The sequence below is a fragment of the Pocillopora verrucosa genome, chromosome 14 (assembly GCF_036669915.1).
Source record: "Pocillopora verrucosa isolate sample1 chromosome 14, ASM3666991v2, whole genome shotgun sequence".
NCBI classification, from domain to species: domain Eukaryota; kingdom Metazoa; phylum Cnidaria; class Anthozoa; order Scleractinia; family Pocilloporidae; genus Pocillopora; species Pocillopora verrucosa.
This window is the reverse complement of record NC_089325.1, coordinates 11243981-11260813: the sequence shown is the minus strand read 5'-3', so window position 1 is coordinate 11260813 and position 16833 is coordinate 11243981. Positions and strand designations below refer to the sequence as shown.

At 39.6% G+C, this 16833-nt stretch overlaps 3 protein-coding genes across 3 annotated transcripts; 1 reads left to right on the top strand and 2 right to left on the bottom strand.

Annotated features, from left to right (window-relative positions):
• Positions 1-629: 629 nt before the first annotated feature.
• Positions 630-7726, top strand: LOC131789714 (major facilitator superfamily domain-containing protein 12). The gene is made up of 9 exons (XM_059106887.2): positions 630-1288; positions 2886-2997; positions 3224-3320; positions 3756-4645; positions 4838-4930; positions 5381-5473; positions 5596-5867; positions 6336-6451; positions 7203-7726. The coding sequence occupies exons 1-9, from the start codon at positions 741-743 to the stop codon at positions 7355-7357; spliced, it is 2376 nt and encodes a 791-aa protein (XP_058962870.2). The 5' UTR covers positions 630-740; the 3' UTR covers positions 7358-7726.
• Positions 7727-9317: 1591 nt separating this feature from the next.
• Positions 9318-11043, bottom strand: LOC131789709 (metalloproteinase inhibitor 1). Its single transcript, XM_059106881.2, has 2 exons — positions 10750-11043; positions 9318-10367 (listed from the first exon to the last, which is right to left on the bottom strand). The coding sequence occupies exons 1-2, from the start codon at positions 10856-10858 to the stop codon at positions 9766-9768; spliced, it is 711 nt and encodes a 236-aa protein (XP_058962864.1). The 5' UTR covers positions 10859-11043; the 3' UTR covers positions 9318-9765.
• Positions 11044-13277: 2234 nt separating this feature from the next.
• On the bottom strand, positions 13278-14951 carry LOC131789698 (metalloproteinase inhibitor 1-like). Its single transcript, XM_059106861.2, has 2 exons — positions 14681-14951; positions 13278-14054 (listed from the first exon to the last, which is right to left on the bottom strand). The coding sequence occupies exons 1-2, from the start codon at positions 14796-14798 to the stop codon at positions 13486-13488; spliced, it is 687 nt and encodes a 228-aa protein (XP_058962844.1). The 5' UTR covers positions 14799-14951; the 3' UTR covers positions 13278-13485.
• Between the last annotated feature and the right edge of the window lie 1882 nt (positions 14952-16833).

Sequence of the window (16833 nt, the reverse complement as noted above, 5' to 3'; positions counted from 1 at the left end):
GCTTCTGTATTTGATGAACGGTTCCTGAGCGAACACTTTCTCGACTTAGAGTAACCGCGAAGGCATCTTCTTACAATATCAGTGAACTGTCTCACTTTCAAAGTGACAAGCAGACAAAATATAAATCAGGGAACATAGTTTGATCAAAAATTAAAGTCTCAAAGCCAGAATTATAAGAAATATATTAAAGGCAGTAGGGAGAATTTATATTGAGAATGTTTTAGAGTGGGAGGAATCAGGAAGCGAAAAACATACTCTTGAGGTCGTGAGGGTCAACGGTTTTTCCTGAGTTCTATCAGCGCGTTATCGAAAAACCAACACAAACGAAAACTAGAAGTAAAGAAAAAGAAAGAGTAAATCTGTTCACGCAAAAAACTGCCGCAACCCATGAATAAAAAGTTACAACATTTTATATCGCGGTTCGAATGAAGCGACAGCTCTCTCACAGCTTACTTAAGCTCAACACTTAACATGAACACAGCATGTTTTGCAGTAATACTAGTTACGAACTAGTTTTGACCTGTTTCAGTATGAGTGCTTGTTTTGAACCGGTATAAACAATCATGTAAACGCGCTTTCATTAAAACTTTGGACTTGAATACTTCAAGCATTTGACGGTAACACATTGGTGGCGCAATATTCATCTCATGTTTATCCGACAACAAAACGCGCTTTTAACCCTCATGATAGTTTAATTTTTTTCTGGTCTTGTTGTGTATCTTGGAAGAAAATAGTTTAAAATGGAACAAAAATGCTCTGACTTAAGTTCAACAACCGACATATCAAGGAAAAATAGACCTTCTCGCGTTGCAAAATCTCGTCTTCCACTTTTTCAAAAATTTTCTTTTACGGTTGGACACTTTCTCAACGATGCTGTTTTTGGAGCATGGATATCCTATTTGATAATTTTCGAAACAAAAGTTATTGGTTTGTCCAACAGAACTGCTGGCTTTCTGTGGATCATCCCCGGCACTGTGGACGCTGTGTTATGTTTGGGTGTAGGTTACATCTGCGACAACTACAAGTTCCCTCTTCTTTCAAGATATTACGGTAAACGTAAGAGCTTTCACTTACTCGGGACTGTTCTAGTGGCGGGATTATTTCCATTTCTCATGATGCCGTGTTTTGTCTGCGGGGAGGATTCATCCGAGCAGACTATGGGCATTTACTATGGCTCGATCATGATTGTACACAACATTGGCTGGGCTTTATCTCAAGTCACTCATCTGGCGCTAATACCGGAGATTGCTAAAAGACCCAGTGAAATGGTGGAATTACACGGCTTAAGGTAGGAAAATATTGTCGATTTTCCTTTCAACTGGCATCCTTTTCAGGAGTAGTCAGAAATAGATTATACACATATTTGCCGGTAATTTGATTAGGTAACAGAATGTACCCAAATCTCACAACATCCATTACGACATGAACCAATTGTATGGCGCATCGCAAAATTTAGAGCTAAAGAAAGACCTCGTCTATCCTTTCCTTTCCTTATTTCGGCGAATTCTGATCAGATATTGAGTGAAAAGCGACTGATTTTTCGACCGCAAAAGAGACTTTTAAACATTTTCACTTTGCATTACATAACGTAACAAACTATATCCTATGTCAGCAAAGCCGGCCTTTTGGGATTAAATTTCAAACAAACAAAAATTAAGTGAGAGACTATTTTGGACGTTGCTATAAAACTTGATTTAATCACGTTTACCCAGTACATACATACGTGTATTACTCAGATGATCGCGAACTTGAAACCCACATGGGGTTTGTTTACTTTTTTTTTAAAGGAATTCACGCAATTGATTTTTTTCCAACTGATCATTGAGGTTGAAACGATCATGAATATTTCCACCCGGGAAACGACTGGCTGGTTTTGCAAAACGAATTTTCGAGCAGAGGTGTTTTTCGTATACCGGGAAACCACAAATACGACACAGGAAATTATATAAACTTGGGTAGTTGAGGATTTACTTGGTGCTCATAACCTGTTTGTGTGATAACCTCATTGAAAAGTGAGGAGATTTTGTTTATTGATCACTCTCCTGGAGGTCAATGAGTTAAGACCACTTAATGGAATTCTTTGAGAGTATAGTGCACCCCCACTCATTTATTTTCAAATCAAACCTTATTTTTCGCGGGAAATCCGGCCAATGTTTTTACAGTATTTTAATGACCTTCATGAATGTTCCACAGACCTCACGTATTGCAAATCAATTCGTGGAATGTTGACACTTATACCGTGTTGTGATGCCGCTACGTCATTTGCGGGCTTTCCAGTAGACTTTTAAATCTGTTTGAAAACGGATGTAACCTCCGCGACGATAAACAACTTACACAGCTGGTAAATTGATTTGATAATAAACCAAACATTAGCTGCCGCCCTTCCACCCCATCCGAAAAAATTATGTCGGGTAGGGTAGACGCTGTGTCTCAACCTCATTCACTCTTGACTCTTTGAGTCTTTAGAGTGACAAACATCTTATTTCTCCTCACACTATAACATCCAAGTCAAGCACTAAATTCGTGAGAATACAGGAAATGATCGTCAGCTGAGGAAGCTCTTCATTAATTGTTAAAAAAATTATCCTCCTCTTTGAGGCATTGTTTTGATCAAAAGCATCAATGGGGTTAACCGAAAAAAGAGACATAACAATTACCTGTCGTGCATAAAAATGGACAAATGATAATCCTTAGTCCTTAAAAGAGTTAACCGTATTTTTTTTTAAACTGTAAGTGAGAGATTAGCCGTGAGCCGTAAACAATGGTCAAATTTTAACCGTTTGCCGTAAAAGCCATTACCCTTAGAGACCCTCATAGAACCTTTTAGTGAATCGCGCTCAATATTAAACCATAAATTGTCAATTTTTCTTTTTGGTTTCTTTCAGATCCGGTTTTACATTTCTCAGCGGCATCTTCGTGTATGCCATCACTTGGATCGTCCTCAAAACCGATGGCGGAGATGAGAAGATTTCTTTTAGTCAGTGGAAAGACTTTATGGTGGGGTCTTAGTTAAGAAATTAAATCACATTTTCCCCTTGTTAAAAAAATATGTGAACTTGTCTACATAAATAATAAATTAATAAATAATATGAATTCCTTGCTTTATTCTCAAAGATCATTTTAGAGACAGTAGAAACCGGAGCATTTCTAAAACTAAAAAAAAATAAAATAAATTTGCCGGTGATGTAGAATCCAAACTCACCATAGATCCTTTTTATTTCAGGAAATATCGGTGATTGTGGTAGGGACAGGTTGTTTTTTCTCGTTAATTTTTCACTTGGGAACCAAAGAACCTCCCACCCCTGTGGAAAACAAAAAAGGTAATTCAACGGAAAAAGAAAGTTGGTCCATTTCTCTGTCACGCAAATGTTGCGTGACAGAGAGCAGCATTTGCGTGACAGAGAGCTACATTTGCATGACAGAGAGCTGATCTTTTATCATTAATTCACATGTTTCTAATCAAGGTATGTTCCAGTTCTTCTTTGATTTTTCATCCGATCCCAATGCGATTTCGGGTTTGCGTTTTTGTGAACAGAACTTGTTCTTGGGTTGTTAGCTGTTGATGAATAGGGAATAATCAAAGAAAAATCTCAGTTCCAGATTAGCAAAAAAAAAGAAGAATATTTGACGCACAATGCTCTAGTATACTGAAAAGTACATCGGTGAGAATCCTCTAGAATCCTTTCTTTCCGAAAGATAAAACGTCCATCAAATAAAATTCAAATTAACACGTGATGTCTTTTAACGCATTCCAGGTCCTTTCGGCAGCCTCACGGGTGGGGAGAGACGGAGAATTCTAAGCGCCACACTGCCTCTCCCTGATAAAACAGTTGGGGTGTTCTGTATGTACAAAGAAAAAGATCTCGATCAAGCTCCTGAGGAGAATTGGGTACAGACTGAGGCCACACCCAAGGAACTCAAACAAGAGGAATGTGAAGATAATAAAGATCTTCAAACTACCCAGGAGAAGGGTAGTGAATCGCGCGTAAAAAGAGACATTGAATGGAACGTGACTGATTTGAGGAAAGGCTTGAATGGTAACGAATTTAGCTTTGCAAATCCGGCTTTTTGTACCGACGAGAAGCTAGATTTTGATCGTGAAAAAATTGCTAGAGATTCTGGTGAGAATTGTGACCTTCAAACGCAAGAAAAACATAGGATAACAAACGAATTTAGTTTCTCAAATCCTGCCTTTAAAAGCCAGGATAAACAAAGTGACAATGGTGTAGCAAGTTCGCCAGAAACAGATCAAGTGAACAGCGAGGACGGAAATGAGGTGCAGGTGATGGCTGAACGTCAGAGTAACAGATCTGATTGCAGCGACGCCAGCGAAGGATACGCTTCATCGCCAGAAAATTATTATCCTGTTGACTGTTTCGAAAGTTCCCATACCAAATCAAACCTCGAGACAGAAAAACTCGACTTTGCCAAACAGGATGATATTGCAATGGAATCCAGCTCTTTCTACGTTGAACACAGGTCCCTCTCGTCTTATAGCAGCCGCGGAGGCTTGCTCTCCAAGACGACTGATGCGAGTTTCAGTGGAGACAGTTTTATAATAGAGATATTGAATGATCAGGGAACGAAGAGTAGTAAAACTAAAAAGACCTGGTCTTATTGGTTCAAAACTCCACTGTTCTATAAGGTAATTATGGGAAGTGTTTTCAATCGATAAGAATGTATCAGGCTGCGGAGAGCTTGGCTCGAAAAATTCACGTCTAATTGGATAAACGTTGGTGGTAACTTATCTCAAATAACAGGAGGGGTCTGCCCGAAAACATTTAATAAACAACCTTGATCGCATCAAAAAATATTCTCGCTTTTTCTTTTTTTACAGATCTCTTTTGCCTTCATGTGTGCGCGCCTCGTTCAAGTAGTCAGCTCTTCGTACGTTCCACTTTATTTGACGGAAACCCTCGGATTTGAAAAGGTAATCGTTACTTTCTTATTCCTCGACTTTATTGTCACAGTAAAATAAGAAAAGATGGAAGGAGGAGGAAAGGATGATAGATAAGGCTTTGTTAAATTGTGGTTAGGAATAAGACATGAGTTGTGATGGATGCGGAGGTAGAGTTCAGGGGTGTTGGGAGAAGGACGTTTTGGGGGAAAGTTATCCTCTTACCCAGACCTCTCACGGCCAAACTTGATATTTTAGTTACACAGATCCGGGTACGAAACTAAGTGAGAGGAATGTATAATTTGGACCGAGACATAATAAGGAGTGACGGATACGAAGTGAAGGGTGAGGGGAAAGGCCTTGGGGAGTATTATGAGCTGTGAGAAAGAGGCAGTCCGCTATGCCATTACATCCATCTTCGTTTTAGTTCCTCTAAGATCTACAGAATGATTAAAAGTATGAATATACCTTTTTCTCTTGAAGGAATCCATCGCTTATTTCCCTCTAGTGATCTTGCTCAGCAGTGTAATTTCGAGCTTAGCCGCGAAGAAACTCGACAAAATGCTTGGAGACAAAGTGAGTGGTAATGACACCAAAATAAGTAGGTTATTAACCTAAAGCTTGGGAGCCTAGAACTTTGCATTGGATTGTAGTAGATTGCCATGCTAATTTGCATACTCAACCACTCCTCTTAACAGTGGACATACTGCTTTGCCGCCTCTCTGGTGGTAGGATCCTCAGCTTGGTTTTACCTTCAAGACGAATCGGGAAAGAACGCGGCCTACTGCGCTGCGATCCTTGTAGGATGCGGTAGTTCTGTGATGTACGTGACGTCATTGGCTCTGGCTGGTAAGCTGGTTGGAGACAATAAAGAGTCCGGTGCGTTCGTCTTTGCGTCGATGAGCATTTTAGCCAAGGTGGCTTGTGGGACTTCTATTTTAGTTATTCAGGAATTGTTTCCTACCGGCAGGTGAGTGATGCACGCATGTGCATCTCTGACGAAGGGCTGACGCTCGAAATGTCAGCTTAAGAAATTTACATTATCAACTCAGTAAATAAACTAAGTTATTCCTCCCACTGACGCAGCAGCAATGTTTCTAATATTTATTTGTTTGTCAATTTATCCGCCCATTCAATCGAATTGTAAAAAAAAAATGCGAAGTGAAAGTGATAGTGACCAACCGTTAGGATTCTTTAAATAATTGATGAGAGTTTACAAAGTCCTACACGTGTTCATTGTCCGGGCCGCTCGAGTTTAGGATCTAGATTCACGTACCACGCAACACTTAACACATAACATTAAACGCTGAACGCGTAACCCTTACTACTTAACGCTTCACGCTTTACACGTGAGCACGTAACACGGAATTAAGTAACACGTACCATATAACTTTTTTAATGAGTATTGACGTAACACGTTCTTGACGTATCTCGGCAGAGCCACCGCTGAGTATGTCCGATACGCGTTTTCTGTGGTACCAGGCGCTGCGTCATTACTGGGTTTCTTAGCTGTGGTTGCTTTCCTTCCGGCCACCATGAAGTGTAAGAAAGTAGGTAAGTCAAGTAAATGGCACACGATTTACTTAGTAATTGGAAGAGATTGGAGTATATGAGTAGCCATAAGTTGCAGTCAGAGTCACTGTCTGGTATTCCTGGCCAAAACACGTAACTCTCACAGTATTTATCTCCACTCAAGAGTATAATTGGGTAGCGACGAATTGTCAGGGAGGCCTAATGAAGCGCTGGGGGTAGCCTGGCGGTAAACTGGCATCCTGTCAGGGAGGGAGTTAAAATACTTCTGGTCACTTAATGCTGTAGAAATCACGATAAACTCCAGCTGCATGGGCCACCACTGCTCGAGTACAGTTACAATGGGCTACTACAAGAGAAAACGATAGGACTTCCTGTTACTGTAAACAACATTTAGTCGTCACCACAACATGCTTGAATAAGAGTCCAGGTGTTTCTTCATATAAATTTCTTCAGACTCGGCTGCTTTCTATCCCCTCTTGACCCAGTAAGAGCTCTTACTAATACGACCAACCAAAGAACACTTGTCGGCATACCAGGTTTTTTTTTTGTTGTCATGGATAATTACTTTTTCTGGGCATCCCGTAAGAGATTAATGGGACCTTGCTGGGGTTCACCACGTCCTCTACATTTCCTGAAAGTCCTGAAAAGTCTTCCTTCCAAAAACATCACCCGATGTACCTATTTTGCGCCAATCTGAATTTCTTTATCTCCAGAGATAGGATAATTCCGTTACACTTTTAGTAATATTTTGAATGCACCTTACTCCTTCTAGTTCACACCGCCGACTGTTCAGTTCAGACAGAAGACATTACAAAAATCTCTCATACTTACGAAAACCGCGCTGTAATGGATGATGTTGATGGGGACCACAAAGAGAACGAATTTGTTACAGATGACGGCGATAAAGCAGCTCGTGCTGTCTGTTAAGAGGCAGAGGATGAAGGAAAATGAGAAGAGAGAAGGGAAAGAAATGATAGCTCTTGCAAAATTTAATAAAAAGCGTCTGCGTCTCCCTGGTTCTTAACTTTGAACTTATATTAGTATAAAGCAAGGTTCAATAGCCTTTCTAAGTTGGAAGTAATTTTACTCTCTAATTTAGTCTTGCTCAGTCCTTGCTATACTAAAACACTTTTTCCAGGTCAGCTCTTGAAGGCTTAGAAGGAATATAACGGTATATTCCAAATAAATCGCTATTATCTAAATAGGCTGTCTCGTTGTAAATATGAAATAGCTGTATGTAAATAAAGAACCCGGCTATTAAGAAGATTTTTCTTTTTGTCTAAGGTTACTTCCCACCTTCAGAGGCCGAAAAAATTTATTTTTCTTTTATTTGACTACACAGAATTCAAACATTCAACCTAACATTTGCATAAAAACATTTTCCGAAATCTTTAAAATGCACCCGAGTTATTAAGAAAAACGTATTTTCATATAAAAGTTAGTAAATCAGGAAGGCGTCATAATCTGGGACGTGGGCGAATCCCCTGGGGATTTTTCGCGGCAGCCGCTTATGGTGAGGCTCGATTTTCATGTTATTTCCATATTTTGTTTACATCGTGCACTTTACAAAATTCACACGTGGAATCTCTTTGGAAAAATCTTTGCTCGTGGAAAAATCTTTGCTCGTGGAAAAATCAAAAGTGGAAGGAAAAAAAAAAAAAAAAAACAAGAAAGAAAGTACCATTTTGTCAAGAAAAGAAAAGAAAAGAAAATCTTTTGAGAAAGCGACTGGTACTAGCGGAGCTCCACGCTGGCATCCAGATTTCGAACAGAGAAGTCGCCGTCAAACCAAAAATTGCTATACATGATGTTGAAAACGAGGTTTCCTTTTTCTGTATGCAAGTACCAGCCAGTACAAAAATATTAACAATCTATATTTCCTCGAATCGTAATTTTGAAAGCTGTATGACGATTCGTTGTCTCGCTCCTCAGCACATTTTCCGGTTTTCCATTTTTGCCGTTGGTTTTTCCTTTGCTTTTGGCAACTTTGCTAATTATTGTATCGTCCTCCTCAACGCTCTTTAAGCCATCGAGATAACAAAATAAACGTGTCTGCGATGGGCTACTTTTCCCGGGAAATCTTGATCCATCGTAAATGACGCCGGCAGGTCCCTTGTCCTATTGGTTTGCGGTTTCAGGAGGCGAGATGATCTCATGGCGTGGCGCTTGTTGTTTGCGAACCTTTATGAGCTAAAATCTCGCATTTGATTTTTAGAGGATTACAACCGCTTTGAGCGAATTTATAGGGTATATCGATTTGACCGATTTTCGTCAAATTTCGCCAAAACACAAAAGAAAGTGTGTATTTTGATATTTGAAATATTTGTCCCGTGGCGTCCATTTACGCAACACGCCTCGCATATTTTTAGCTACTCCAACTTTAGATTCCGATATCTAGACAACCAATCAGAATATCGAAGAAGCCCGACCTACTTTGGTTGATTGAAGCTTTGTGAATAAGACTGCGTAGCCATTTTGCTCGTGCTGCGGCATCCATTACCCGATAAATTCAATAGAAGAACCTTCGGTCGTATCACGCCTTACCGGCTCTTGACACTTCCTTAAAAGAAATGCCGCTCTTTCTTCTGATATATAGTTTGCTAGGATTTTAATGAAACTAGCGCGCGTACGAATTTTTTCCCGAAGGACATCCGCGAAGGTGGATGGAATCATGTTGTGACCTTTGCGGACCTCATAAGCCTTTCCCTCTGAAGGGCTCTGCCTGTCGGAAGACGAACACGCTTCGCCACGCCCCTAGCCTCTGAGGGGCTCCCTGTGTGGAGACAGACTCATTCACGGAAAATAGATAACCTTTGCCCGCACGGATTAGATAAGTGATCCCATGAAAGATACAAATTGACCAATGTTCTCAGTTCGAGACGGAGGATTATGTTAAGTAACGCTTTACTCTGAAGTGCACAAATAGTCTAGAAGTTATAAGTTGCAATGCTTAATGTGATTCGACCTTGGAGAAAATGTTTTTTGAATTTTAAGCTTTAATCAACAAAGGAGTTAGCCACTGTTTACTCATATCTCTATACCGTCACTATGGACGAGTTTGTTCCTTTGGGTAACATTTTTTTGTTATTTAAAGAATCAAACCATTAGTTTGACTGACAAAGTCATTGCAAAAAGTGCTTGTTTAGTTAATAATAATAATAATAATAATAGTAATAATAATAATACAAACATCTCTATTCTAGAACTCTAACACGTTTTACAATAAAATGTTTAAAAGCAGTAACTCAGTGAATAATAACTTCAAAAAATACCAGAGCAAAACTACAAATTAATTAGTTTCACTTAAAGATAATAGTTAGGTCAAGTTCAGCTGTTTATGCATCATATGAATTGCCTCTAAAAGGAAGGGGCAATGAGTTTCTTTCCTTACATCGTTTCGATTCCCTTGTTTCGTTCCAGTTACATTGCAGACCAGTTGCATCAACCTCGCAGTGCTCAAATTGCTTCCAACACCTCGATAGAAGCGTCCATTGATACAAGTACGGAGTCTGGGTCGCTCTCTTCTCACATCCGGGTAACTTTTTGCGACATTCCAAGTCAGATTCACCACATGGCCTGATCTGACATTGACGGCATCCGGCCTCATAGTACCCCCGAAGGTTTGCTTTTTTTCGTGGAGTCACCGTGTCCCAGTCCTCTCGCAGAAAGGAGAATTTCGTAAACAGCCTCCCGCCGTGCAGAATATCCCCAAACAAGAGGTACTCGACTCCCGTTCTGATCCCAAATGGTCCGGTCACTTTATCAGAGGTCCTGCCGTCGGGGCTGTAAAGTTTCGTCTTGAATTCTGTTTCCAGCAAACCGAAGGCCTTACCTTGACGTCCGAGCGACAACCCTTTGAAAATTTCTTTAATGGTTATCTTGAAAACAAAATAGTTACCCTCTGTTTCAGGTCCCGAATCGATGTGGGCACGTATCACTGTAAAATAATAATAATGATAATAAAAATTAGATGATATCAATAATAATAATTAGATAATGAAAAAATACCGGTAACGTCAATAAACAATGGCATTTCCGACACTTGACACTTTCCTTTGTCTCTCTCTCTCTCCTTTTTTTTTTTTTTTTTTTCTCTAAACCCATTGAAAAACGTGAAAACTTACACGCACAATCCGAAGTCAAATGTTTTTTCTTTTACCATCCTGGAACATGCACATAAATGTCCAAATTCAATCTAACCAGGACAGTTTCAAGTTGTGCTTTCTCTCAGTTGCGAACTTTTTGATCTACAACTCTAAGTTGCAACTTGTTAAAAGCATTATGATTTCTAAGGATCTTCAAAAATTCTATGAACTCACCGAAATCCGCTTTACAAAAAGCTAGTTGGGGATGTTCCGACTGAATGATACCTCCATAACAAGATGCAATCAAACATAACATCACTATGAGACGCGGGTGAACTTCCATGGCTTCTAATTTCTGTTTTGACTTTCGCCTGTTGAAGTTCTTGAATCACCTTTGGCTGATTGAGAAAAGCGACGGTTCGTCTATATTTATATCCTGTGTAACTGGGAGTTGGGTGGGCGGATTCCGTGAGGAATTTAAAGTGGACACGAAAATATCATAACTCGAAATACAAATGTTGACTGTTACCCGACTTCCGCCGAACATTCTAGGTTGGGACAAGCCCTCCACTTGGATGGAGACAATTTACACCTTAAGCGACGCGCTCATACGGATTTCAGTGCCTCTTTAGACTGGTAAAAATTTTACGGAAGTTATTCAAGCAATTTATCCAAGACGGATATCTTGATTAACACAGATTGTTTTCTCGAAAGAAAGAAAGAAAAAACCAAGATGAATTCATCTGCTGTTATATGCTAAAGGCTTAGCTACTACGGCGTATGGAGTTACGAAGTCATGAAGGTCAAGTTCACAGAAATGCCAGATATTTTTGTAAGTTTGATATTTTTAAACGTGTAAGCCAAAGGAAAAAAGATCGTTCTCCCCAATGCTTTCGTTTGGCAGAAGTTTCTTGGGGTTTACGAAGTCACGCACGTGCCAAATGGTAAAATGAATTAGAATTTCAGTAGGAAGTCACGTCCTTTCCCAACCACTTAAAGAAACAAAAAACGAAAAAGACCCAATTTCATTTGAAGAGAGGTTTTTTATAGAGAAACATTGAAACAGTCTTGTCATGTTTTCATTTAGTTATACTCAGCTCTGAGTGTGTTAAGGGGTTTCTCTTGGTGTTTTGTCAACAAAACGTGCCATATACCCGCCTACTTTCCTACGTAAAAACAGTCTACGTCTTTGGACTCTAGGATTCTTTTACGAGCAGAATAAATTAAAGGTAAGCGAAGGCACGTTCGGATCGGAGCCAACTGGTATTCCGTGTTTTTGCTGATTTTTTTAAAGCTTATAAATAGGCTGTTATATAGGTTTTAAATTAAAGATTTGTCTGACAGCTTTATGTTTTATTCACGTCCGCTTATTCCATATTTGACCACAATTCAGTTACAAGCAAGCCCCAATTATTTTTATTCTGAAACCCGTTTCCCGCCTACAACAACCACAAAAGCCACTTGAGGGTTGTCTGGCCCGTATTGAATTGCAAACAGACGGAATAACGCACTTCTCTTCAAGTAGAAAAGAGCTATTGGCGGTCAGCAAAACAAATAATTGACGTAGCTTTTGTAACTCGATAACACTAACTGTTGCCTCAGTAATAGAGATTTCATAGCACTTGAGGCTGTGAGACGAATCATTTTGGCTGCCACAAGTTTGCGAAATCCTTTAGGCGTAAACAAGAAAAAAAAATCCCAATTCTAGGTCTTTATGAATTAATATGCATATGGCACTTGTGTTAGTAACCAGCTGACCGCCAATCTATACAGAGACCGGGTCATGAAGTCTGGGTTCGAGACCTGGACGAATCCATGGGCGAGACTTTTTACGCAAAGCGCCTCTCTCCACCCGCGTGTGTTAATGGGAGCCAAGGAACTGTTTCGGAAATGCTGGGGTGCAACCTTGCAATAAAATGGCATCCCCTTCATATTCTTAGTGGCTTCATGTTATAGAAACTGATTACCGCCTGGATGGGTGACTTTATTCTAACCCAGAATAAAACCCGGACCTTTAAATAAATATCCTTACTTGACCCTAATTTCACACTCTTCGAGATTAAATAATGGCCAATATATCAGTGTTTGGCTCCATTGAGAACAAACCCGTTTCAAAAGACGGCGATAGACCTCATTGCAAAGGAGGAGGGATTGAGGTTCCCGTGAGAATATTTTTTCTAAGTCAATAAGATACAAAACTAGAAATTCAGATTGCGAAAAAGTGCGAATCCGAGGAATGTAAACGAAATCTATCACCGTTATTTTCTCATGCTATCACTCAAAACTCATCCAATATGATGTCATGTATTGTTATATATCATCATTTTCATTATCATAATCAAGATTATTATCGTAAGCATTATCATGTCACAATGAGAGTGTCACGAGTACACACGGATTTCCCCACCCCACCCCTTTCAGAATGAGTGTCATGAGTACACACGGATTTCTCCACCACACCCCCTTCATTCCCCATCTTCATAATTAATGCTACGAGAGGTTTCGCCTGAGTTCAGATGGAAGGAGTTAAGGTAAACGGGTGACCTTTTCCCACAAGAGTTGCTGTGATAAACGGATGAGACAAAACTCGATCAAAGATTTTAGCCCGAGAAATAGAAATGTTTTGTTTTATGGTCGTATTTCTATGCATTCGTGATATTACCCAATTGGTAAGATATGAGTTTTCATATTTGCTTTCCTTAAAGTTGTACACAGTTCCCTTGGCTGTCAATATCGATCATAAAAAAGAATCTTGAGAAGTATTCTTCGTCTTAAAAGCTTTAATTGATTTACTTTGATGTCTACAGCTCTCACAGATATCTATTTGATACAACTTAACATCATTCCTAAGAAAGGTATATCTAAGTTTACATTGAACTGGCAATTTATAAGCACCGAATAATATCGTATTTTTATTTTATTTTTAAGTCTCATTTGAAGGTACAAGTTTTTTTCCCATCTGCTCATATTTCATGCCTCGACGCCTTGAAAGCTATTTATGGAAGAAGGATTGCTCTCCTCGCATTCTTTCGGTTCGTCTGTTTTCCTCCAGTAACACTGCTCACCAGTTGCATCCACTTCACAGTGCTCATACCTATGCCAGCAAAACGATTTCAAGAACTGCCAGGGGGCTAACTGATTTGCCTTCATCTCACATCCGGGCAACTTTTTCTGACATTCTAGGTCGGTTTCACCACACAGTTTCAACTGACATTGACGACATCCGGCTTCATAATACTGAAATTTTTCTCTCTCTTGTGGGGTCACATTATTCCACTCCTTCCGCAATGAGGAGAATCTCGTATACATTCCTACACCTTTCAAAATTTCGCCGTGCAAAAGGTACTCAACGCCTGCTCTGATCCCATAAGGGCCAGTCACTCTCTCTGTCGACATATTACCGGGAGTGTAAAGTTTGGTAGCGTTCAGGGCAGGTCCGCGTGACAATCCTCTGAAGACTTCCGTGATGTTAATGCTGAAAACTTCATAGTGACCTTCCGGATCTGTTTCAGGTCCCGACACAACATCGGCACGTATAACTGTGATGGAAAAGATAGTGTCGTGAAAACTTTGCAATATGTAGACCCTTTCGTTAAATAACAAATTACAGCATTGAACTTCGCCAGTTCAAAGGATATTTATCCCCAAAATCGCGGGCTCATAAGCAAATCAGCGTAGGTCGCGCGCCTGTTTCTTTATTTTCAAAGCTAAGCGACATTATTACAGAAGTTTGGTGCAAATTTAGGTTCGTAACTTTTAAACTTATTCAAATTTCATCTGCCTTGATCTACCACTTTCTTGTTATGGTATGCCACACATAAGCTTCTTTGATTCCTTTTTCAGTTCTCCCGACAATTTGAAACTAATTTTTCATTGACCATTTAACGCTTAATTGGGTGAGACAATTCTGAAAGACAAATAAAATTGTGGCAGGAATCCCTGGTGTTGAGCTCCAAAACTTAAGCTTTCCTTCTTGAATCCTTATAAGTTGAATGATGAACTCAAATCCGTCATAGGACCCTTTTCAACCGGGCCGGCTGTCGATTGAATATTGCAACATAAAACAAGAGCCTGGGATCCCTATAAACCCTAAACTGACACATGGTCATTGCTACTTTAACAGAACCATGATCTCTTAAAATTTTCAATGAAGCGCAAAACTCACCAAAGTCTGCTTTACAAAAAACCTGCTGAGGATGCTCCAACACAGGCTTTTGAATAAGGCCGGCATGACAGGACGCCAATAAGTATGAGACCACCAAGAGACATGCATGAACTTCCATGGCTCACAATTTCTGCTCTGACTCTCGTCCGCTGATGTTCAGTAAGAGTGTGGTTACTTCAGCTGATGAATCACGTCTGCCTGACAGAAACAAGTTAAGTCCGTCCTTATGTGATTCCTGTACCAACGGGAGTTGTGTGGGTGGGTTACGGAAGGATGTCAAACTTGTTACGTAAATACTTCTGATGATGCAATTGTTAACCGCTGTTTGACTTCCGGGGAAATTCCAGCTCGTGACAAATCATTCACGCGCACGCAGTCAGATTGAGTCTTTGGTAACACGTGTGTTGAGAGGTTTTTCCCTGACCTTTGGAAAGACAAAAATTTTAGGGATGTATTTCAAGCGCTATTGTTTATTTTTTTTAATCGTCAAATGGTGACCTTGAATTGTATTCACGAGAAAAAAAAATTTAAAATAGATTTAGTGGTCTTCTATTATGCACTTTAAGGGGCTTCGCTCTGGCAAAAGGCTAACGCTCGAAACGTCAGCTTTTAAACTCGGAGGCCAATCTACGTTATTCACCCAGTTGAAAATACTAACCCTGCTTACCTGAGTAAATTGACTTACGAAGTACCGAAAAAACAGTGACGCATATGTCAAATGTTTTAGTACAATTAACTTTTCAAACAGGAAGGCACGTTTTACGGGAAAACAAAACCGATCTCTGTTCTTATCGCTGTTATGTCACACAATTAGGCACATGAAAGACGTTTTCCTGAATCAAGCATTTTTGGATAGGATGGCACGTTTCAGTCGCAAGGGAAACCCACTTGCATCTTCGCCATGATCGATGATTGTGGATTAATTGCTTCTCTCGCACTGTCTCTGAGAGGATTTCCTATCATTTGGATAAGTGCTGGAAAACTCATGGCGCAATCTAGGTCGGTTTTCAAGAAAATAAACAAAATTTCACATCACTTCATGGACTAAGTTTCATATACAATTTGATTTGGTTAATTTTGGTTTCGGTTAATTTGAAGTAGTTATTTGTAAGAAGAACACAATTGAATATAACTTTGGATTCTTTGACCCTCGGCCTACTCCCACTCTGCTGAAAAACACAGCCTATACGTCCGGTACATTTAACTTTCTTCCAACGAGCAGAATTTATCCAAGTTAATCCGAGGGCACGTTCCGTTCAGAGTCAACTGGGAGTCTGTGTTTTTGTGTTCTATTTTTCTGGCGCTTGCTAATATGCTATTTTAGAAGCTTTAACAATAGTTTGGCTTAATTGTGGCTGTTTCACGAGCTGTCTTAAACACTTTATCTCCATGAGTGACCAAGAAAGAATTTCTCCCTACAATGCGGATACAATATCAACCAGATAAGTGATGGGAATAAAGAATAATATCAATTTGGGGATAATTAGTTGATCTAATACTAAATTCTCTGAACTAAGATTATAAGAATTGAATGGTTGACAGAAAGGAGAATTTCAAATTTGATCAGGGAAGTAAATAGTTAACAGATGTTCTTATTCACGTCTGCTAATTCCATATCTGACCGCAATTCAGCTCTAATTAAAAATGTTATTTGAATTCTGCAACACGTACTCCTGTCCACGATGACAACATCACGCCCTCATTTTAGAGTTATGTGGCCTAAATTACATAAACAGCTGGAACAACACACTGCTGTTGATGTACTATACCAATGATGAGCCAAAATAGTTTTTTTCAAGACCACTCCTAATTAAGAAAGAGACTTTCTTGTCTAAAAATGTATATACATTCCTGGCACTTGTGACATGCAGCGAAACGCACTAATTTTGCTGCTAGAGGTATGAGGAATTCTGCGTGAAAACAATCTGAAAACACGGGATTCTCTCTCGTCAGTCTTCTTATATCATAAATTTGTAATTTTAGGTTTACAAGATCATTTGCGTTAGAATATGTTTGTAAACTGACCGCCAATCTGTACAGATTTCCCTTCTCAAGTATTTAATTTGACACTCTTCCGAGACTCTTAAAAGCTATTGATGTGTTTATACAACAGTAAGCCTCTCTCTTAGGTATCCTTCTGTATTGCCATAAAA

What these genes read in the sequence shown, in the direction of transcription:
- LOC131789714 (XM_059106887.2), top strand. Translation starts at nt 741, where the DNA reads ATGGAACAAAAATGCTCTGACTTAAGTTCAACAACCGACATATCAAGG. An exon ending in AAACCCTCGGATTTGAAAAG is followed by an intron (nt 4,931 to 5,380) that starts GTAATCGTTACT and finishes TTTCTCTTGAAG; the next exon opens with GAATCCATCGCTTATTTCCC. An exon ending in CATGAAGTGTAAGAAAGTAG is followed by an intron (nt 6,452 to 7,202) that starts GTAAGTCAAGTA and finishes TACTCCTTCTAG; the next exon opens with TTCACACCGCCGACTGTTCA.
- LOC131789709 (XM_059106881.2), bottom strand. Translation starts at nt 10,858, where the DNA reads ATGGAAGTTCACCCGCGTCTCATAGTGATGTTATGTTTGATTGCATCT. An exon ending in TTTTTGTAAAGCGGATTTCG is followed by an intron (nt 10,368 to 10,749) that starts GTGAGTTCATAG and finishes ATTATTTTACAG; the next exon opens with TGATACGTGCCCACATCGAT.
- LOC131789698 (XM_059106861.2), bottom strand. Translation starts at nt 14,798, where the DNA reads ATGGAAGTTCATGCATGTCTCTTGGTGGTCTCATACTTATTGGCGTCC. An exon ending in TTTTTGTAAAGCAGACTTTG is followed by an intron (nt 14,055 to 14,680) that starts GTGAGTTTTGCG and finishes TTTCCATCACAG; the next exon opens with TTATACGTGCCGATGTTGTG.